The 23,843-nt window shown below is 41.8% G+C and overlaps 2 protein-coding genes across 15 annotated transcripts in view; one reads left to right on the top strand and one right to left on the bottom strand.

Moving 5' to 3' along the window:
- The window catches only part of nup205 (nucleoporin 205), a 105,808-nt gene extending 93,595 nt beyond the window's left edge, over positions 1 to 12,213 (bottom strand). Inside the window, exons 1-4 of one of the 3 annotated variants that reach the window (XR_011346533.1) lie at positions 12,034 to 12,213; positions 3,643 to 3,785; positions 2,913 to 3,084; positions 412 to 556 (exon numbers count right to left, since the gene is read on the bottom strand). Coding sequence is in view for 2 of the 3 variants with exons in the window: in XM_069903194.1 (XP_069759295.1) it covers positions 412 to 556; positions 2,913 to 3,084; positions 3,643 to 3,785; positions 12,034 to 12,064 (491 nt within the window). In the remaining variant the exon portion in view is untranslated. Of the gene's footprint in view, positions 1 to 411; positions 557 to 1,725; positions 1,775 to 2,912; positions 3,085 to 3,642; positions 3,786 to 12,033 lie in introns of those variants that run through there. The other 2 variants (XM_069903194.1, XM_069903195.1) reach the window with 2 other exon arrangements.
- A 2,419-nt stretch (positions 12,214 to 14,632) lies between these two features.
- cnot4b (CCR4-NOT transcription complex, subunit 4b) overlaps positions 14,633 to 23,843 on the top strand; it is a 182,259-nt gene continuing 173,048 nt past the window's right edge. For 6 of the 12 annotated variants that reach the window (XM_069903197.1, XM_069903200.1, XM_069903204.1 and 3 more), the window contains exon 1: positions 14,634 to 14,852. The gene's annotated coding sequence lies outside the window, so the exon portion shown is untranslated. Of the gene's footprint in view, positions 14,853 to 15,358; positions 15,464 to 23,843 lie in introns of all 12 variants that reach the window. The other 6 variants (XM_069903203.1, XM_069903206.1, XM_069903207.1 and 3 more) reach the window with 3 other exon arrangements.

The following is a 23,843-nucleotide window of genomic DNA, read 5'->3' on the forward strand; positions in this document are numbered from 1 at the left end:
ATTGTTCTTGCGTGGAGGTGCAATGAAACCAAAAACACTTGTTACACCAACACTGACCAGCAAGCTCTTTTTACAGAGTAACTGCCTAATCTCATTTGGAAGATGGTCCAAGGTCAATTTTTTCTTTTGTATCCAGGGTTTATTGAGCAGTTCATTATAGCAGCTTTCCAAAATCAACCAACAGTGCCCCAATCCATGAAGCCCCATTGACCCACGACAAGTTAATGAGCATGTTTCAGTTTGTGGAAAATCCAATTCCTACAACAGAAAATATGTCTTCTGGTGGATTCACTGCAAAAGCTGACATCAAATTTACTCAAAGGCTCAAAAAGCCAGAAAGAGGTAGCTCCAGATAGCAAATCCAAAATAGTTCTTCATACCTACTTAAGTTGAGCAGTAAACAAAACTTACCCAAGTTCTAGGGTCCAGGTTTTGCCTTGACGTGATTGTATAAGGGAACGTAATGACAGTGCCATACACCTTTTCCCATCCCAATACAGAAGAATAGCGACCAAACCACGCGTCATGCCAGGGAAACGAGGCAGCTGATGCTCACCTACAAAGACAAATGTAACCAAATTAGAGATACACCGCCAATATGAGAATGTCAAGGAAGAGAGAGGTCATTGCAAAAATGAAGTGGCTTTTAAGAGATGGGGAACAATACAGTAATGAAAAACTGTTCAAAAGTGACTGACCCCTTGATGCTGTCAGTCCTGACACTAATATTTATTGAGGGCTGAAGGGCCTGAACTGTGCTGTATTGTTCTCATACGGATTTCAGTTCTTGGATTTAAAGAGACATTTATGGGATATTGTTGGAATGCTACTGCACATAGACTTGCACTGGTAGTGAATTCTCAGAAATAACTCCATCTCTAGAGCTCCTTGTAGCTTCCATCTAGCACAAATTAATTGAGGAAAGTGGTATGCGAGATGGCACATATATTTGTACCAAGACTTTCATAACTAATTGGTGTCTTGTCAACAGCAGCCTAATGGATTCTGCCAGATTTACTCATACTTTAGAATCAACTGGAAACACACAAATAAAAGTTTATGTCTACTGGCACCATATGTCATACAACTTCTGTTAAAATAAAAAAAGATTATTAGGAAATGAATTCCACATCATAGTTTATAGATTCTGATCACGCAATGTGGACAGATTGATCCATCAATACAGAACTTGTTGGGAAATTCAAACTACCATTCCACTCAGCTGCAAGAGATTGAGCCTGATGCTACTACTTGCATTCAATTTTAAAACTCCAATCTACAGCTGTGATCAGAGCTGTACTTTCCTGCAGTTTTTTCATTGAACGTGGACGGTGCCAGCTTCAAACACTCCCAGATCACAACTCGAAAAGAGTGCCAACAAAAATATATTTATTATTTTTAATGTAGTCATGATGAGAGGCACTGAATAAACGGATACTTTGGTGCCCGGTTTGACTATGTGCCCTTACCACAAGCAGGCTTATTTTGACAGTGAGAGCTGGGCTTTCCATGAGCTGAAAGAACCACTTTAGCAACCACTCAGCTGTACAATGAATATATTCATTTCTGGTTAAAATATTCCCCACCCCAATCCAACGTAAATCTACACGTTTGAAGGCATAAAATGTATCAGGAATAAATAAGCATGTACTTTAGACAAAACAAGTTATTTTTTTTAATCATTTTAACAGTTATTATAAAAGTGACCCAAATGGATTTACTCACTATAAATATGAGCTTCAATGGGACAATGTTCAAATAGTGTTTGAGATTTGGCTGCAAAATTAGGTAAAAATGAAACTCAGAGTTACAAGTATCAAAAGAGGGCAAGGGGTGGTGGTGAGAGAGGAGAAAGTGGAGGAAATTGCTAGGATATTTAATTGGCAAAGACAGTATAGGCAGTCAGAAAGATTCCCAAGACCACAATGTGATGCTCCTGCATGGCCAAGGGACAGATGAAGCAATGCTTGTTGTTCAATCTTCAGGTTAGGGATTGGTTGAACAAGCTTTAGCAATCTTGCTGCTAGCAAACTGCAAGTTTTAAATTTGGCATTTCTCAGCAGTAAATTTCAATTGCCATTAACCTATGCATTCTACTAGCTTTTTGTATCTCCTTGAAGTCTGGTACTACCTTCCATGCTGTTTGCAGATTTGGATTTAGCATGGTCTACAAACAAGCTCAGGCCATTAATATGTGTTTAGGAAAGCATTAGTCACACTATTGACCCCTAAGGATTTAGATTCCAGAAACCAGAGAATCTGGTAACTCTCATGCTTTAAAGGTCAGTTTAAATGACAAATATACTGGCACATTGGAAAAAGATGAAATGGATGTAAAGGTTAAAACCTTGTATTTTTGTCTTTTAGTAATTTTTTACTATCCCTTTAAGGAAAATTGTTTTTGTAGTGTTACCATAGTTAATTTGACGTCATATGTGGTAATATCCGAGCATACGGAGAGTTTAGGTTCAGTCTTCGAAGAACCATGGAGGAGGCGGAAGCAATGAAATACTTTTCTTTGAATTCATCTTATCTCGCCGTCTTATTAGTTTTAATCATTTCTTATAACGTTATGTCTTTAAATAAAATCGAATGCTTTGTTAATTCATCATTATGAAAATCTCAATGCTAAGTGATGCAAAATGGTTATATTAATGAATTAAAGGCTACATAAAGCTGCAATTAGAAAGTTTGGTTTATTGGATTGATAAGATGCAATTCGGAATATCAATGCTTACACTTCCTTGAAAATGACGTTATGAAATTGGAAAATATTAGAAGCTGGGAAATGTTGTCCATAATGGAAACTACTTTTAATGATGAATAATCTTGGGTTCAGTGGCAGACACAAAAAGAGTGTACAGAAGTGAAAGCTGCCGAACAAATGAGAAAACTTTAAGAGTGCATAGTACCTGCCAGCAGCAGTTCCACTGCAGCAAGCTCTCCAATGTTGAGCAGGTCGCTCAGAATGAAAGCCTCGCTAATCAGTTGTTCTGGAAGGAGTCTTGTTCCCTGCTGACCTTGAATGACAATCCCTTCAACACTGGCTTTCTTCACTTTCTCTCTATGCTGTACATTTTTAGCCTGAACAAATAAAAGCGTGTTAAATTATCTTCAAGGAGACCACACACTGGAACATCACAACATTCAAAAAAGATCTATTCTTTATTTCTCCATAGTAACTGCTTGTTAGATTTTGCTCATTAACACCACTCAGTAAAAATCAGCAGGCCTTCTCTTTTAATAATTACACCAGTTTATCTGGTTATGAAGGCAAGCCATACAGATCTGGAAGGGCAGATGGTCAAACCTAAATCAGTTGCATTCTCTGCTCATACATCAGAAATATGTTGAGATGGTCTCACTGCCCCAATACATTTTTTTTTAATGGCTGAAATAAACACCCATTTCTTGATGATTGGAAAATTTTGTGTCACATATGATACTCGCATTCCACATTTCTTCCATCTTCAAAACATTTGATTTTTTTTGTTCCTTGCAGCTTTTCTTCAATGGACATTGCTATTCAAGTCCAGACCTTCAGGATTCCCATTTCCTTTCTGCAGTCAATACCATATCAACTATTAACCAGTACATTTTCATGAGCTATAATGATTTAAAAAGCAAAAGCAGAAAACTCACAGGATTCTTGAAAAGGGAGATAAAGTCTGGTTTATGCTTTTTGAGAGTAAGATCCAACAGATGAATGGCTTCTAGCTGATGCCTCCAGATCACATTCTCCACTGTCTGCCAGATATCTTTGTATGGTCCCCACAAACTGGCAACTGCAACATATAAATGTCAAGATATCAGTGCGCAAACTTCTTTCTGAAAGTGCTTGGGAAAAAAAAGATGGATATAGGCTAAATTGAGTTTCATTACTTGAAAATGAAGTAGGGATTTTGCATTCATTGAATGAAAAGTTAATGGGGTACAAAAAGAGAGCCTTTTCTACTTTAGTTATCATTCTCTATCTATATATATTTCTAGTTCAAGTTTATTATCATCTGACTGTACATATACAACTCAACAAAACACATTTCTCCAGACCACAGTGCCCACATGTACACACACAATATACAAAAATCTAATTTGAAATAAATATATAGAAATATTTGGGGATTATTTACTCAGTTAAAGGATACTGTTCATCAATCTTCTAGCCTATGGGAAGAAGCTATTTCCCAGCCTGGTCGTCCTGGTTGTGAGGCTCCTGTAACCCCTTATTTTTGATGGTATTGGGTCAAAGAAACTGTGTCTGGATGAAAAGGATCTTCTACAATTCTATGAGTTCCATTTAAGCCACACTCATGGTAAATCTCCTCAATAGAGGAAAGGGATCTTTCTCAGTTGTTTTGATAATACTCTGAATTGACTTCCGGTCCAATGCTTTGCAGCTACGACACGACGCAATCATGTAGCCAGACAGGGCACTCCCAATTGTGGTCCTGTAAAAAGCTGTCAAAATCGGGGGGCTGGTAGCCCTGTCCTCTTCACCCTCCTTAGGAAGTGGAGGCGCTGCTGTGGCTTCCTGACTAATGAAGTGTTGTGGGGCAAGGATAAGCTGTGCTTTATATGCACGCCAAGGAACATTGTGCTCTCCACGACTGAGCCATTGATAGAATGGTCATCCTCCTGAAGTCCGCAGTCATTTCGTTTGTCCAATCATGTTGCGATTCCAGTTGCTGCTATCACACCATTTCACAAGCCTTCCAACCTGTAAGCCGACTCATCATTGCTCCCAATGAAGCCAACTATTGCTGTATCATCTGCAAATTTGATGATTTGGCTGGAATTGAATCTGGCAGAGCAATCGTGAATTTGCAGCGTAAATGTCCTTTTGAGTATTTTATAAAATGAAAATATCAAAATGAAATCGTAGAATTCTAAATTCATAATGCCCATCTGAACATCAAACCAGAAGACACATAACTCACACCACAAACCAGATACAGGTTGTTGGGTAAAATTTTCAATGACGTCTGTCCAACAAAACTCGATAGATTTTGCTTATATAAGATGCCTTCTTTAAGGAAAATGGAAAACAGCAAAACTTTGTAAAAGACGAGTAATGTTAGTGTCCAGTGAAATTGGGTCAACTTGACATGACTCACCAGATGTCATGAAGCAATTATGGAGATAAGTAGAGCAGTTGCCTGCATCACAGAGTTAGTGGAGCACAAGAGCAAAGAAGTCTTGGTGCTTTGTATTAAGTATTGTCAGTTTTGCATGAGGAAAGCTATGCTTTTTCAGCAGAAATACATGTCATAAGGTTGATAAAATGATAATAGAATGGGCCTAGCTTTAAAAGTGGAGATGATTACATAAGATTCTGTGGAAGACCAACAAGCGGATTATCTTCTGGCTCGCCTCAGGTATCATCCAAAAATAAAGAGCTAGACTTCAAAACTGGAATAAGGAACTATTTATTCAATTTCAGAGGGATGTGAAAGCAGAATTATTACATTTGAACAGCGCAAGAACTAGCCTTTCGGCCTATCACCGGGTTAATCACAAAACTAATCCACATGGTCCACAACCTTCTATTCCTTCCTGCTCACGTGTTTGTCTAAATGCTTCTTAAACTTTGCTGTTATAACTGTTTCCACCACCTCACATGGCAGTCTGCTCCAGGCATCTACCAGTCTAAAAAAAAACTTGCCTTAAATATCTCCCTCAATCCCTACCCCCTTCATCTTAAGTGTTTGATATTTCCACTCTGGGAAAAATACTTAACTATGCCTCTCTTAATTTTGCAAACTTCAATCAGATTGTCCCTCAGCCTCCCAACACTCCAGAAAAAAACAATCCAAGTTTGTCCAATTTCTTTTTCATTGATAGACAATCCAGACAGTATTGTGGTGAACCTCTTCTGTACCTTCTCCATTGGCTCCATATCCTTCCTGTAGTGTGGCAACCAGAACTCTCACACAATATTCCAAATATGTCCTTACCAGCTTTTATACAGCTGAAACAGGTTTTCCAGTTTCTACAATGCCCTGACCGATGAAAGAAAGCATGCGGTATGCTCCCTGCCACCCTCTGGCTCTTTTGAGAGAGCTATCTCTCTGTATACTGAAGCTCACAAGAGTCCTACAATTCACTGTATGCTTGCATCTTACATTTGTCTTCACAAAATGCATCACCTCATACTTGTACAGATTAATATCCATCTGCCAATCCTTAATCCAAATTTTCAAATGATTTACATCTTGCCCTATCCTTTGACAACCTTCCTCACGAGCCACAATGCCATCAGTTTTCGTGTTATCTCTAAACTTACTAATCAGCACCTACATTTTCAACCCAATCCATTGTATATATTACAAATAAGTGGTCCCAGCACAGCTAATTGGGGAACACCATGTCACAAACCAGTTAAAATAAGACGCATCGGTCTTTTTTAACCAAGCCGATTTTTGATCTAACTCATCATTATAAAAATCTGTGCACTGCCCTACCCCCATCAATCATTTTTGTTACTTCCTCAAAAGATGCAATCAAATTTGTGAGATAGAACCACCCCTGCAAAAATCCATGCTTTTCCAAATGCAAATAAATCCAGCCACCAAGGAAATTTCCCTTCCACTGAAACAAGGCTCTTGAGCCTATAATTTCTCTGTTATATCTGTTGTCCTTCCAAAACAAAGTAAAACCACTGGCTATTCTCCTGCATCTTTGAATATAGAAAACCAATCCTTGCAGAACACTAATGGTTGTCACTGGTCTTCAGCCCAAATAACTGGCTTCCATTACTGCCCTCTGTCTTCTATGGGCAAGACCATTCCAAAACCAAAGTATCAATTCAATGTGGATCACACACATCTGTGCTTTATAAATTACCCTACATTGGGTAACCCTGACAAATACTTTGCTAATGTCCACATAGACAACATCCACTGCCCTACCTTCATCAGCTGCTCAAAACTCAAATTCATGAGTCATAACCTGCCCTGTACAAAGCCATGCTTACTGTCCCTAATCTGACTATGCTTCACTCAATTTGCATGAACTCTCGAATAATTTCCCGACCAGAAGGTTATCAGCATACAATTTTATGGGTTGTCCCTATTTCCTTCTTGAACAAAGAAACAACATAAAAAGGCAAGGAAAAGGTTCCATAATTATCACATAATACATTTAGAATGTAATATACATGAAATTCTTTAACTTTGTCTACCATTGCTAGAAAGGGCACAAGGATCTTAGTCAAAACCTCAGCAATCTCCTGTCTTGTCTGTTTCAATAACCTAGGTTATATCCCATCAGGCTCTGGGGACATATTCACCTTAATGCTCCTCAAAAGACCCAACACTGCCTCTTTCTTAATCTTCATATCCCCTCACACATTTGGATCTCTACACTGTTCTCACTGTCCTTTCTCTTGGTGACTACCAATGCAACATACTCATTTAGTCCTTGCCCACTTCCACTGACACCAAGCACAATGTTCTCCTTTATGCTTGAGTAGTGCTATCCTCTCCCTGGTTATTTTCTTGTTTTTAATATGTATAAAATGCCTTGTCAATAACTGAAGAGGATACAAAAGATGTCTGTCAGGGCCACAGCAATCTTTTCCCTTGTTTCCTTCTGGCATTTTTGTTTGCCTATCATAGCAACAGGTCTACGGTGGATGCCATCTCACTGTCTTTTGCACAAAGCCCTAGAACACCTGATCAGTAAAGACCTATTCATCAGGATGCTCTTTATGGACTACAGTTTGGGATTTAACACCATCATCCCTTCAAAACAGATCTGCAAACTCCAAGACCTGGGATTCAACACCCCCTTGTGTAATTGGATCCTTGATTTCTTCACTTCCTGATCTCTATCAGTGAGGATTGGTAAGAACATCTCCTCTATGGTCTCCATCAGTACTGGGGCATCACAGGGCTGCATTCTTAGCCACCTGCTCTACTCACTTTACACCTAAGACTGTGTGGCTCTGTACAATAACACAATGGTGCACCAACAACCTTGCACTCAATATCTCCAAAACTAAAAATTTGATTGTTGACCAGGAAGGAAAAGCCAAATGTATGCATTTGGAGATCAGAGGTGGAGAGAGTGACCAAATTTAAGTTCTTGGGAGTCACTATCTCGGATGATCTTTCCTGGACCGAACATACTAGTGGCATTGTGAAGAAGGCAGTCAGCGCCTCTAATTCCTCAAGAGTTTGTGGAGGTTTGGTATGACACAGAAATCCTGGCAAATTTCAACATGTGGTGGAAAGTTTGTGACTGGTTGCCTCACAGTCTGGTCTGGGGACACCGATACTCCAGAGCGTAAAGCCCTCCAAAAGGTAGTGGAAACAGCCTAGGACATCACAGGCAAAACCCTCCCCACTGTCGAGAACATCTACAGGGGCACTTGCTCGGTTCTCGCTGCTGCCATCAGGAAAGAGGTATAGGTGCCACAATCATGTTCAGGAACATCTGCACTAGGGTGGCCATTCCAAAGGAGGACATGGTCATAGATTACATAACAAATATACAATATATTTACCCCTTCACCATAAGATGTCTCAACAAACTCAATCAGGGATTAATTTAAAGACTCTTACTTGTGCGCTTTATTGATTTTTAAAAATTCTCTCTGTATTGCAGTCAGTTTGTTTTCATTCATTATCTGTTTACAGTTCTTTATTTGTTTACACTGTGTAGAGTTTTTTTTTGCACAACCAAGAAGTGGTAATTCTGCCATGCACACAGAGAAAAGAATCTCAACGTTGTATGTGATGTCATGTATGTACCCTGACAATAAATCTGAAATCTGTCCTGGGAACTTATCCACCTTAACAAGGGACATTCCATTTATCTGGGCTACATTTAACACTTCAATCAATGAATTCCTGGATAATAAAGGAAACTAGTTAATATTGAACTTCAGCAATACTTCAATTAAATAAGATGAGAAGATTCAAAGGTAGTCATGGAGTAGCCCTGCTCTTGTTAATAAATGTTTTGGCTATTTTTTTTACTTTAAAAAGGTATGAAATCATTAAAATTTTTGTTGAGTAAGTTAGATACCAATTTTACATTTTATGATATTCCTACTTCTTTCTTTGTGTTTGACACAGGCTTCTCCAGCCTCATCAAACAATCATTCAGAAAGACAGTGATCACAACTTAATAATTGGTGTCATTGAACTGAGATATGAAACAATGTGTTTTGAGAAGTTACTTAACAGCAACACAACAAAATTTTACACACAACATAATTCTAACATATGATACAGGCCAAGAGCCTAATGTTTTTTACACCAAGGTTCCAATTCTTTGTTAGTCTACAGGGAAAATGGTTCCCAATGCAAATGGGAAATGCCCATTTCATTAAGATGCTTTCGGTTAGCTGGAGGACGAATTCTTTTTAAATTACAGGGAGCGAATAGGAATATTCCATTCAATTGGTCAGCATGGAGTGAGTGGACTGAATGGTGTTTTGTGCTGAATCTCATTTCTGGATCCATTCCTTGGCTTTGGAGAGCAAGTTTCATTGAACAATGATCAGGATTAGGGTTGAGTCGGTAACTGACAATAGTCCCAAATAGAAGCAGTCACATTACTCAGGTTGGGGACATAAAAACAAATCATAATGATATACCAACATCTCCTCCATTTCCTGCTCATCTGCCCAGGGCCCCTTCTGCCCCAAGACGCAACAAGAACAGAATTCCCCTTGTCCTCGCCTACCACCCCACCAGCCTCCACATCCAACATATAATTTATCCTCACCAATTTCCTCCACCAGACACATCTTCCCCTCTCTGCCTTCCTTAAGGACTGCTCCCTCCATGATTCCCCTGTCTGCATCCCTTCCCACTAGTCGCTACCTTAGCACCTTCCACCATGACCGTAGGATGTGCCACATATGCACCCACACTACCTCTTTCACCACCATTAGGGCCCCAAATAGTCCTTCCAAATGAAACAACACATCAATGTGAATCTGTGAGGTCAGATACTGCATCCGATGTTCCAAATGTGGCATTCTCTACATCAGAGAGATTGGACACTGACTGGAAGACTGCTTCGTTGAGAGTGCGGTCTGTGACCGCCCCACTGACCACTTTTTCATAAAAGTGAATACAGGTTTCTTCATGAAAGCAAATTTGTGTAAAGCAAATATTAATAAAGCAGAGTATACCTGTACATTCATTCAAGCCATATTATATTTAGTGAGAAGATGGTGTTGCAATTCAGAGTCACAAGCCAATTGAATATATTCTAAACAGAAATATATTCATTTACAGTTGCACAATTGTTAAATGAAATTAAAATACATTGATTAATTTAATTAAAAGTTGCATTAATTTTGATTAAAGATTACAATATCCATCCTCCTCCCCCTCCTCCTCCCCTTCACCCCACCCCCTCCCCTTCACCCCACCCCCTCCCCTTCACCCCACCCCCTCCCCTTCACCCCACCCCCTCCCCTTCACCCCACCCCCTCCCCTTCACCCCACCCCCTCCCCTTCACCCCACCCCCTCCCCTTCACCCCACCCCCTCCCCTTCACCCCACCCCCTCCCCTTCACCCCACCCCCTCCCCTTCACCCCACCCCCTCTCCTCCACCCTCCTCCTCCATCCTCCATCTCCCCTCCATCCTCCTCCTCCCCTCCATCCTCCTCCTCCCCTCCATCCTCCTCCTCCCCTCCATCCTCCTCCTCCCCTCCATCCTCCTCCTCCCCTCCATCCTCCTCCTCCCCTCCATCCTCCTCCTCCCCTCCATCCTCCTCCTCCCCTCCATCCTCCTCCTCCCCTCCATCCTCCTCCTCCCCTCCATCCTCCTCCTCCCCTCCATCCTCCTCCTCCCCTCCATCCTCCTCCTCCCCTCCATCCTCCTCCTCCCCTCCATCCTCCTCCTCCCCTCCATCCTCCTCCTCCCCTCCATCCTCCTCCTCCCCTCCATCCTCCTCCTCCCCTCCATCCTCCTCCTCCCCTCCATCCTCCTCCTCCCCTCCATCCTCCTCCTCCCCTCCATCCTCCTCCTCCCCTCCATCCTCCTCCTCCCCTCCATCCTCCTCCTCCCCTCCATCCTCCTCCTCCCCTCCATCCTCCTCCTCCCCTCCATCCTCCTCCTCCCCTCCATCCTCCTCCTCCCCTCCATCCTCCTCCTCCCCTCCATCCTCCTCCTCCCCTCCATCCTCCTCCTCCCCTCCATCCTCCTCCTCCCCTCCATCCTCCTCCTCCCCTCCATCCTCCTCCTCCCCTCCATCCTCCTCCTCCCCTCCATCCTCCTCCTCCCCTCCATCCTCCTCCTCCCCTCCATCCTCCTCCTCCCCTCCATCCTCCTCCTCCCCTCCATCCTCCTCCTCCCCTCCATCCTCCTCCTCCCCTCCATCCTCCTCCTCCCCTCCATCCTCCTCCTCCCCTCCATCCTCCTCCTCCCCTCCATCCTCCTCCTCCCCTCCATCCTCCTCCTCCCCTCCATCCTCCTCCTCCCCTCCATCCTCCTCCTCCCCTCCATCCTCCTCCTCCCCTCCATCCTCCTCCTCCCCTCCATCCTCCTCCTCCCTCTCCCCTCCATCCTCCTCCTCCTCTCTCCCCTCCATCCTCCTCCTCTCTCCCCTCCATCCTCCTCCTCCCTCTCCCCTCCATCCTCCTCCAACGTCTCCCCTCCATCCTCCTCCCTTAACGTCTCCCCTCCATGCTGCTCCTCCACCCTCTCACCTCCACCCTCTCCCCGTCACTGTCCCCTCTCCATTCTCCTCCTCCCTCTCCATCCCGTCAAGTCGTTATTCCCCTTCTCTTCCATCGCCGTTCATTCTCTCCTGTTCCCCTCCTCCCTCTTTTCTTCACCTCTTACCCTATTCTTTCCTTCTAGGCCCCCTCCCTCCCGCCGATCAGTTTCCTCGGTGGGGACGAGCCCGGTCTTTGGTCCGAGGGGCCCGCCGTTAGGCGATTCATTTGTGCTGGGCTGCGTCTAAATGAAGTCACGTCCAAAGATGGTGAAGGTGACATGGTGTGAACTCCAGCCCCGAGAGAGGTCGGACCTTCTCCCCATTTACTGCAGTCCCCGCCATCACTGACCTGAATTTACCGCCATGGTCGAGGCAGCCATCTTGCAAAGGAACCGGAACTGAAAGCTCACGGCCTAGCCGAGCCAAAGCATTCACTGGCCCCAACACGCAACAATCAGGCAGTGCCCTAAACGCGGGATGGATGCATCCTTCAGTTATTCCCTCTGCTCAACTGGCCAGCTATTGCCCAAACGAGGATGACAAGTGAAAATCCACCTGCAAGGGCATGAACACAGCCGAACTACAATCCCCATCATGCTCAGTGCCCGGAACCGGATGTATTAGATCTTCTATTGAACTACATTCCCCAACATGCCTTGCGGTAGGCTGTCCAAGATCCTGGGTGTGTTGTTCACACGTTTCTCAATACACCTCAACCCATTAACTCAGCAACTTTTTAAATATTACACTCACTTTGTTTTTAGAACATATTTGTTGAACATCAATTAAAATCTGATGTAAGCTTTAGCTTTTAAATCAAATCAGAAATAAATGCATCAGCTGTCTCTTTGAAAGAGTAATTCCTATGCCACCTGGAGCCATTCACTGAGATCATGATTGGTCATGCCCGACATTAGCTTCTCTAATCTCCATTTCTTTTGACCGAAAATCTGTTGCTTTCAGCCTTAGTTACTAAATTAATGCAACTTTTAATTAAATGAATCAATGTATTTTAATTTCATTTAACAATTGTGAAACTTTACATTCACAGCCCAATAGGCAGAGAGCTGAAATATTGACAATCTTGTCAGTAAGTACAGGTCTCCGATCCTAATCTTTTGCAGGTCCAGAACTCCAGCCCAAAAAGGCAGCCCTCATTTTCCACCCTATCATTCCCTCTGAATTTTAAATGTTTCAAATGTGATTGCCTCTAATTCATCCAAACTGAATTACAGGTCACTTTTATTCTGTCATAATCAATGTTCCCTCTAATTTTTAGCAGTCAGCGTGCACAAAAATCTTATGTTATGCAAACTTTTTTCCTGTGACAAAAGTATGTGCGCACTGAATGCTTGTGCGAATGTAAACTTGTAATTGTTTCAAAGTAATTTTGGCACAGCCCATCTCTCATAAAACTGTATTGGTATGTTTTAATAGCATACAAGTATGATTGGATTCTATGGTATAAATATTAATTATTACATTATTTGAGGTAACTAACCTTTTGTATGCACATTACTAGTTGCAAAACCAATGTGCATGCACACACCTTAGAGGGATCATTGCTCATAATGTATATCCCTTGTCCTAGGAATTGAACTGGAGAATCACAATATGGCATCGATTCAAATAATGAGATAAACTATAACCAAATATGGTCTCACCACAGCACTGAGAAAAGAAATTGCACACCTTATTTTTCTTTTCTTGTATTAAAACATAATTTTTGCTGTTTTTTTTCATTTTAATTATCAGTTAACATTTGCTTTTACAACATTTACCAATTTCTTTTCATTTGCTACTTTATCTTCCAAATCACTTATAAAACCATTTTCCCATATTACACCCCAACTATGGTTTGTTGCTCTTTCAATGAGTCTATCTTCCCTTCACATCTTCCTCACAACTCATTGTTCAGTCTAATCTACTGTCATTATAAAAATGTACCCTCTGATCCTTTCAATAGACAATAGACAATAGGAGCTGGAGTAGGCCCTTCGGCCCGTCGAGCCAGCACCGCCATTTTACAGAACTGTCACATGGTGTTCCAAAAACTTGTACAAAGCCCAAGCTGATGAAGGTAAGCATGCCTTATATCTTCTGTGTTGCCTCTTTCAAGAAATTATGTCCTTGGCCTCCCTGTCCAACAATACTTGCATGGGCCCCGACAACCTATGTCATGCCCTGGTTTAATTTTTCAACTTACTTCTCTTTACTTCATTTATTCACTCTTGAACCGGTGCGGACTTGAAAGGCCAACATGGCCTGTTTCCGCTCTGTAAATGGTTATATGGTTATATGGTGGACTCCTAAACAAATTCAACCAGAGACTCATTTAAGGACTCTTACTTGTGCACTTTATTGATTTTTTTCCCCTCAGTATTGCACGGTCAGTTTTTTACATATCTTTTTGTTATACCAATAACTGATAATTCTGCGTGGCCTACAGGAAAAAAGAATCTCAGGGTTGTATGACAATAACTTAATGTTTAGGAATGCAAGGTATTGCCTTACCATCCTCTTTTGCAGCCTCCTGGGATTGATCCTCTGGCCTGATGATAGCAGTTTAGTGAAAGAGCGGTCAGTAGTTGTGGATTTTTTTCCCCCACAATCATGGACATTTTGAAATCTCTCACTCATGCACCTCCCACCTCTTTCTGCACCCTGGATTGGAAGTAATCAGGTCCAAAATATTTATCTGCCTTTAATTCCCCCTAACGTTGACCGCTCCACTTCATTTTAGTTTAGGCTGATCAGAATAAAAAGGAGTGGAAAGGGCCTGCGCCCTGAGGATCCTTGGGAATAGCATTCCCTGGTTGTCACCTCCAGACTTGGTGTAATCCGAAACAGCTGGACTACAGCTCCCAGCAGGCTGTGCTCGGCGGCCGGGGGGCGAAGGAGAAGGGTAACGGTTGCAGGTGCCGCGGTGGGCGCATGCGCGGCCGCGTTTCTGCGCAGACTCAGTGAGAGATTCCGAGAGAGAGGAAAAAAATGGTGGCTGGCGTGTAAATTAGAGCAGCGCTGCAGCGAGAGACGGAGATATAATTATATATAATCTAATCTGCAACAGAAGAGTGGAGGGAAGCGGCACTGGAAATACTTCCCGTCAGTACTCGGACAGGGGGACGGAAGGAGGACACCCTTTAAGTGCTGCTCTCGGTTGAAACGGTGAGTGGGGGGGTTGGGGGTGGGGGGGAGAGAGGAGACTATGAGAGGAGCAGGGTGAGAGAGTTGCTGGGAGTCTGGCACCCGGTCACTGCTACCCTGAGGCTCCAGTGGCGCCGCCAGGCCGCGGCAGCCCGGTCATCACCGGCAATCAGAAAGGCGACCGGCTTCCCAACGTCTGAGGAGAGGAGAGTCACCGAGCAAGGCCTGTCCTTTCCTCGTTTTAATAGAGTTACAATTGTTCCAGTGTTGAGAGGGTGAGAGAGGAGGGATTACTGTTCCCTCTCTGTTCCGGGATCCGACTGGGGAAAGATGACCCTTTCTCGCGAATTTATGGGTGCTTTAACAAAACGACGAAAGTCCAACATAGTATTTTTAAAAGAAAATACGCGAGTTCATTCATCCGCTTTGAAGGTGGGCCGCATCTTAGTGTAATGTAGGGAAGTTCTAAGTTCCGTTCTATACTAACAATAACACGTTACCAAGAATTTTTATTTTATTACTAACAGCAGAGTTTCATGGATCTTGTATTGGGGCGTTTACAAAAATGTGTGGAAAGGATGAAGTTTGCCACTGTAACGTACTTTGCTAGTCCAGCAGTTTGCCGCTTTAAGGTACTTCGATTGACCTGGAATCTGGTTATGATGATTGGTCCCTTTTTGTCTTGATTGTCAAAAATTATTTGATTTCCCTTTGCGTAAATTTTAAAGTGTAAAATTCATTAATACAAGAACATTCAAACCAAAGGAATTTCCATCAAAATGTAATCGTAGGATAACTAAAGAGTGGACAATTGAAAGTGCCACATAATCTTGGTCATATAATTCGTTTTGATATGTTGATATGAAAGGAAGTATGTATTTTAATCTTTTCATTTCACATTACTTTTAGATGAGAGGCTGCCCTTGCATCTGAAGTGTCTGAGTCTCAGGGAAGTGGATAGTGAGATTAATTTATTTTTGAGTGGGGGAAATATTCAGGCATAGGCTGCTGTTAAACTTTTTACCCATCTCTTGTGGCCCTGAAAAGATTGCCTGTATTGAGAGTTGCATCATTAACAAGTTTGTAAATATAAATGAACTTCAGGAAAAAAAAACCTCACTAAACTGGAATGGCTTTAACACTTCATATGTGATTATAATGCAGTTGCTGTTTATATTTTTGTAGTTAGCACAATAAATCCTTTCATGCTGATGGTATTTTTTTCAATCCTCTTTGCAGTCAATTAATATAAAGGAAAATCTAGCTGGATTATTTTGTAATTGAGATAGCTATTGTACAAATCTAATGTGGTGATCTAAAATTTTCCTCCTGTATGTGTGATGTGAATTATTTTATAAGTGCTTTTTATTCATTTATGAAACGAGATCTCTTGAACCTTTCTATAGTTTTTCTCTTCACCACTTGCACTTGCTAACATAACTAACACTCACATGGACCTTGTTGGTGAATGACTTGTGGCATATTGATAATCTTCACTCAGGAATGCTTGTACCATTTTTGAAGAAGGAACACTTGATCAGTCCCTGGGTTTGTTGTTTCATTACTCATGAGTTGAACCTAGATTTTTTCCTATCCTTTTCAATTGTACTAGTTTTGTTGTTGCATTTTTTTTAAATGTACTGAAGTGGTGCATAGGTGAGATAGCATCTTTGGAGTGAGAAACATAAAATTTCAGCAAAGTACATCTCCATAAAATGTAAATGATACACCCAGCCATTGTGCTCCATTTTTTTTGTTTGCTGTATTATTTTATTAGTGATTCCCTCTATTGAGAATCAAATTGAGGTGTCTGTTGTGCAGATTGACCAAACGTGCAATGAGTGTTAATCTGAGCTATTTTCTTCATAAAAATTGGAAATGCACGCACTTTGGATAAAAATGTTACTGCACTTAGCACTGATCATGTTTTAAGAATGTGATGAGCATTGAGTCTCAATAATTATTATTCTTCTGTTCAGATGAAATGTCACATCATTTGGAGGGAAGACTTGGGTGGGAGTCATCCAGTTGTTCTGAATCAATGACAATGTTGGCAAAATACATTTGAGGACATAAGTGATCTTGGCTAATACACTTCTGGCTACACATCCTGCTGACACATGTAAACCTTTTGAAGAAATTAAGTGTGTGCATTCTTATCCAAGTGTGTGCAAACCTTTTTGCTTTCAGTAAGTAGCCCTAAAGTGGCTTGATGCTGGGTGATCTTCACGACTGGCAAATCAAAATCTGTTTGTGTTAACTAACTCTTTTGCACTAGTTAAAGAAAGAAAACTTGCAATCAGTTTTTTGGGAGAAGCTATTAAATTCTTCATTTGGCATGATAAACATTTGCAAGTTTCATTTTTTTAAAAAAGAATACAAGATTTTCATGCATTTAAAATCTATTCACATAACCAGGGCTGAAGCATATCAACTCTGTTCCAGTTTCTAGATTTTTGGATTGAAATTTGATTTGTTCAGTTTGATGTTTAATGTCCTGCTTCATCATGTATCATCCTCAACTGTCTTTATTTGGAGAAAGAGCATCTGCAGTTGTGGTTTAGCCACTTTTATTTCTCCTATCCTTTACCACCCCCCTCCCAACAAGTATGCACAAATTTCATTTTAAGATTTTTGTCTGAATGGCCATTTATCCACATTAGAACATAATTCTAGGTCGAGAACTGAAAACCTCTGTTGACGAATTGACCAAAGTATTCAGGAATATCTTCAACATCTCACTCTGTCAAGATGTGTACCTACCTGTTTCAAACAAACCTAAATGGTACTGGTGTCCAGAAAAAGTGTGGTTTAACCTGCCTAAATGACTGTTGACCAGTGGCACTTAAATCCACATGGATTAAGTGTTTTGAGAGTTCCTGTCTGAGCGGTGACATGGATCACAGCAATAGTTTTAAGGCAGATGCCATCTCACTAGTTCTGCAAAAAACTAGAATATCTGGAGAGCAAAGATTCATACATCAGGATGCTCTTTATTGACTACAGTTCAGCATACAACACCATCTTCCTCTCAAAATTAATTGGGCAACTCCAAGACCTGGGCCTCAATTCTCCACTATGTAATTGGATCTTGGATTTCTGCACATCTGGATCCCAATCAGTGCAGATTGGCAAGAACAACTCCTCCACAATCTCCATCAGCACTCGAGCATCACAGGACTATGTACTAAGCACCCTTTACACCTTTCCCTACTCGCTTTGCACCTACTATATGCCTGCGTGACTTGGTATGATAACATAATTAACCAATTTGCTGACAATACCACAATTGTGTATTGATTAAAAAAAAAGGGTGATGTGTCCACATACAGGAGGGAGATTTAAAAACTTGACTGGTGTACAAACAACATTCTCTGACTCAAATGTCACCAAGACCAAGGAGCTGATTGTAGACTTTAGGAAGGGCTTTATAATCACTATTGAGTGATTATAAAAAGATCAGAGCTGAAGATGGTGAGCAAATTTTTAAATTCCTGGGAGTCACCATCACAGAGGACTGGATCAAACACACTAATGGCATCGTGCATCAGCGCCGCTATTATCTTAGGAATTTGCGGAGGATGTGCTGACTGGTTGCATCACTGCCTGGTATGGGGGCACCAATACCTCTGAGCAAAAAGCCCTGCAAAGGGTAGTGGACACAGCCCAGTACATTGGGCAAAACTTCCCCTACCATCAAGAAAATATACATGGAATGCTGCCGTTGGGGAACAGCAGCAATCATCAAGGATCCAGACCACCCAGGCCATGCTCTGTTCTTGCTGCTACCATCAGGAAATAGCTGTCAAAATACTCAGGAACAGTTGCTACCCATCCACCTAAACAACAATCAATTGAAGGCTCATTCCTTGCTCATTATTTAATAAATATAAAGTCAGCCTGAAGAAAACTGAGGTCCTCCATCAGCCAGCTCCCCACCATGACTACCAGCCCCCCCACATCTCCATCGGGCACACAAAACTCAAAACGGTCAACCAGTTTACCTATCTCGGCTGCACCATTTCATCAGATGCAAGGATCGACAATGAGATAGACAACAGACTCGCCAAGGCAAATAGTGCCTTTGGAAGACTACACAAAAGAGTCTGGAAAAACAACCAACTGAAAAACCTCACAAAGATAAGCGTATACAGAGCCGTTGTCATACCCACACTCCTGTTCGGCTCCGAATCATGGGTCCTCTACCGGCATCACCTACGGCTCCTAGAACGCTTCCACCAGCGTTGTCTCCGCTCCATCCTCAACATCCATTGGAGTGCTTTCATCCCTAACGTCGAAGTACTCAAGATGGCAGAGGTCGACAGCATCAAGTCCACGCTGCTGAAGATCCAGCTGTGCTGAGTGGGTCACGTCTCCAGAATGGAGGACCATCGCCTTCCCAAGATCGTGTTATATGGCGAGCTCTCCACTGGCCACCGTGACAGAGGTGCACCAAAGAAAAGGTACAAGGACTGCCTAAAGAAATCTCTTGGTGCCTGCCACATTGACCACCGCCAGTGGGCTGATATCACCTCAAACCGTGCATCTTGGCGCCTCACAGTTTGGCGGGCAGCAACCTCCTTTGAAGAAGACCGCAGAGCCCACCTCACTGACAAAAGGCAAAGGAGGAAAAACCCAACACCCAACCCCAACCAACCAATTTTCCCCTGCAGCCGCTGCAACCGTGTCTGCCTGTCCCGCATCGGACTTGTCAGCCACAAACGAGCCTGCAGCTGACGTGGACTTTTACCCCCCTCCATAAATCTTCGTCCGCGAAGCCAAGCCAAAGAAAGAAGAATATATTAATATAAATGAATATGTATTTTTCTGTCTTTCACAGTTTATTTGCATTTCTTTATTTGTTTATATTTCTCTCTTTTGTATATGTATCTTTCTTCTTGACTACAGTTAATTAGAAAGTCTGTCTGGCCTGCAGGAAAAGAATCTCAGGGTTGTATGTGATAACATGTATGCGCTCTGACAATAAATTTGAAGTGTAACATATTAACAAATCATGGAATTAAAGTCATTCAGCAGCAGAGGTGCCACTTTGAAGATAACCCTGAGGCTTGGACAGTATTGTGCAAGTCAATCAAGTGCTTTCTGATATTTGTTACACAGTCACATAATATGTAAATTATAGGTTATATTTCTAACTCAACACAACAGAATTCATAATGCTACACAATGGCATGTCATGATCAGTATGGTTTGTTGCATTTTAAGATTTGGATGGCAGAATAGCTACTGGAATTAGGAATGGGAAACTTTGTCTCCATTAGAGTAGCTAACCTGCATGAACATGTTAACAGTTAGTAAATGTAATTATATATTTTCTCTTCAATCATCTGCATTGAAAATAATATGAAAAATTAGTTTGATTATGGAGTTCCAAATGAAATGGGACAAAAAACTCCAGTGAAGGATTTGGGATTTTTTTGTAATATATACAAAGGATTGAATCTGATCAAAAGCTAGGGGACATCGGTTAAAGTCATCAGAAGGATTAGAAGAGTTGATGAGGAAAACCTTTTGCTTAAGGGAGTGGTAACTCCCCCCCCCCCCCGGAAATTAGTGGCTGAAATAATGGTACTTGCCTGTGCATTTCAAGTCATGACCTGCAAAACGACAGAATTTGAGCAAGACATGAATTGTTTTGTTCTGAATTGAAATTGTGTTGAATTATTGTCTCCTTTGTCATAAATTTTCTAATTTATCTTTGTGTTGATCAGATAGTGGGGAAACAAAGTAAATATGACATCATTTTCAAGAAAGGGTGAAGGAAATTGAAAAATCATGGACGATCAATCATTGCAAACATTTGGATTTCAGGAACTAATAAGATGATTTGCAAGGCATAATTAAGTAGAAATGATTTTATGGAATTGGTTCAATTTAATAGCTTTGTTTTGAGAATATAATTAGCAAGGTAAGTAACAGAACCTGTGGATGTATACTGTATGTTGTTGGTATAGAAGAAATGGGTTAATAGTATTTTAACTCTTGCATTGGCATGGTTAGTGAATTGGTTTTGTGACACAAAATAAAATTGAGAAAAATGAGTTTTATCTTGCAACTATTAAGCTTTGCTTTTGATCATTACTGGGACCTCAACATTTTATTTATGACTTGGATGATATAGTCCAGTGTAATACATATAGCTATTTGATGATGGTGTAAGATTGATAGTACATCCTTGTGTTAATTTATGTTCCTATCGATAAAGAGATATGAACAATATGACAAATGTGCCAGATGGAAGGTGATGTGAGGGTGTATTATCAATTTTGATAAATGAATCAAAAAGTAGTAAATATTCAAATGTAATACAGGTCGAGTACCCCATATCCGAAAAGATCCAAAAACCAATTTTTTTTTTTAAGTACTGACATGACAAAAATAATTCACCACTTGACTTCACCATTTGGGGCTCTGATGCTCTGTTGGCACCACTTTGTTAACAACAGACCTCTGTGTTGCAAAACAAAGTCTTTGCTTCTGGCTGGGAAAATGCCAAACGGAGCTGGGTCCAAATCTTCAGCATCGGCTGCAGTCAGAATCAGAAACTTCATTCTCAACATCTGATACAGTCTTGTCTGCATCAAAGAAGTCACTTTGGGCTCTTGGGCAGGAGTGGGGACCTCAGGCTCCGAGACTGGTGACAGTGAAGGAAATATTTGAAAAAGTTATTGAGGAGAATTTCTAATGTTTGGTGCTGCATTTATTAAGCAGAGATCGTTTTTTGTGAGTACTAAACATTATTTCATGTGAATTTTCCACTTGTGGCGTCATGTCGGCGCTCATAAAGCCTGATGTTGTTTGCTGCTGTTTAACTGCTGACACAGGTATTTTGCTGATGTTACTGTGCTGTATAGTTCCATTGTTCCAAATGTTGGTAAACTAATGGAAGTATTCTGAGAGATAATATGTATAAGTATCTAGAGGGGCAGGGACTGATCAGGGACACCCAACATGGGTTTATGCAGGGAAGGTCATGTTTGACAAATCTTGTTGAATTTTTTGAGGTAGTGACAAGGAAGGTTGATGAGGGTAGAGCAATAGATGTAGGCTATATGGATTTCAATAAAGTATTCAATAAGGTTCCACGTGGAAGGTTGGTAAGGAAGGTTCAGGCTCTAGGTATTAATGTTGAGATAGTCAGATGGGTTCAACGGTGGCTATAAGGTAGATGCCAGAGTGTTATGGTGGATAACTGGCTGTCAGGATGGAGGCTGGTGATGAGCAGTGTGCCTCAGGGCTCTGTGTTGAGTCCTTTGTTGTTTGTCATTTACATTAATTATTTGGATGATGTAAATTAGGTTAGTAAATATGCAGATGATACAAAAATAGGGGGAGTTGTGGATAGTGAAGATGGTTTTCAGGGACTGCAGAAGGATTTGGACTTAGAAGAATGGGCCGAACTATCGCAGATGGAGTTTAATACAGATAAATGTGAAGTGCTTCACTTTGGGAAGAATAATCAAACAGGACATATTTGGTGAAGGGGAGGGCACTGAGGAATGCAGAGGAACAGAGATCATTCTGTGAAAATGGATTCTCCTGTAGGTAGGGTGGTAAAGAAGGCTTTTGGTATGCTGGCCTTCATAAATCAAAGTATAGAATATAGGAGCTGGGAGGTGATGTTGAGAATGTTCAAGGCATTGGCGAGGCCAAATTTGGAATACTGTGTGCAGTTCTGGTCCCCAAATTATAGGAAGGATATTAATAAGGTCGAGAGGGTGCAGAGAAGATTTACTAAAATCTTGTCTGGATTGCAGTAGTTAGAATACAAAGAAAGACTGAGTTTAAAAAAAAAACATAGAAGATAGGAGCAGGAGTTGGTCATTCGACCCTTCGAGCCTGCTCTGCCATTCAACGAGATCATGGCTGATCTTAAAGTTCAGTACCCCGTCCCCGCCTTCTCTCCGTAACCTTTAATACCCTTATACTGAAGAAATAGATCTAATTCCCTCTTAAATATATTTAATGAACCTGCCTCTACTGCCCTCTGTGGCAATGAATTCCACAGATTCACCACCCTCTGGGTCAAGAAATTCCTCCTCATCTTGGTCCTAAATGGTTTGCCTATTATCCTCAAACCATGGCCCCGGGTTCTGGATTTTCCCATCCTTGGAAACATCCCATCTGCATCCATTCTGTCCAGTCCTGCCAGAATTTTATACGTCTCTATGAGATCCCCTCTCAATCTTCTAAACTCCAGCGAGTATAATCCCAATTTGCGCAATCTTTCCTCAAGTCATTCCTGCCATTCCAGGTATCAGCCTGGTGAATCGCCTCTGCACTCCCTCCATTGCAAGAACATCCTTCCTTAGATAAGGTGACCCAAACTGCACACAATACTCCAGGTGGGGTCTCACCAAGGCCCTGTACAGCTGCAGTAAGGTATCCTTGTTCCTCTACTCAAACTCTCTTGATATGAAGGCCAACATACCATTTGCCTTTTGAACCGCCTGCTGTACCTGCATGCTCGCCTTCAGAGACTGGTGTACAAGTACCCCTAGGTCTCTCTGCACTTCCCCATCTCTTAATCTATTGCCATTCAAATAGTAATCTGCCCTCCGGTTTGTATTACCAAAGTGGATAACCTCACATTTATCCACATTGTAGTGCATTTGCCATGTATCTGCCCAGTCCCCCAATTTATCCAAATCACACTGGAGCTGCCTGACCCCCTCTTCCGTGCACACAACCCCTCCTAGCTTAGTGTCATCTGCAAATTTGGAGATGTTACATCCAATCCCCTCATCCAGATCATTAATGTAAATTGTGAACTGCTGGGGTCCCAGTACAGATCCCTGTGGTACCCCACTGGTCATCGCGTGCCACTCAGAAAATGAGCCATTTATCCCAACTCTCTGTCTTCTACCTGCCAGCCAGTTCTCAATCCACATCAATGCTTTGCCCCCAATCCCATGAGCCTTGATTTTGGAAGCCAGTCATTTATGCGGGACCTTATCGAAGGCCTTTTGGAAGTCCAGGTACACCACATCC

The sequence above is a fragment of the Narcine bancroftii genome, chromosome 11, assembly GCF_036971445.1.
Source record: "Narcine bancroftii isolate sNarBan1 chromosome 11, sNarBan1.hap1, whole genome shotgun sequence".
Taxonomy (NCBI): Eukaryota; Metazoa; Chordata; class Chondrichthyes; order Torpediniformes; family Narcinidae; genus Narcine; species Narcine bancroftii.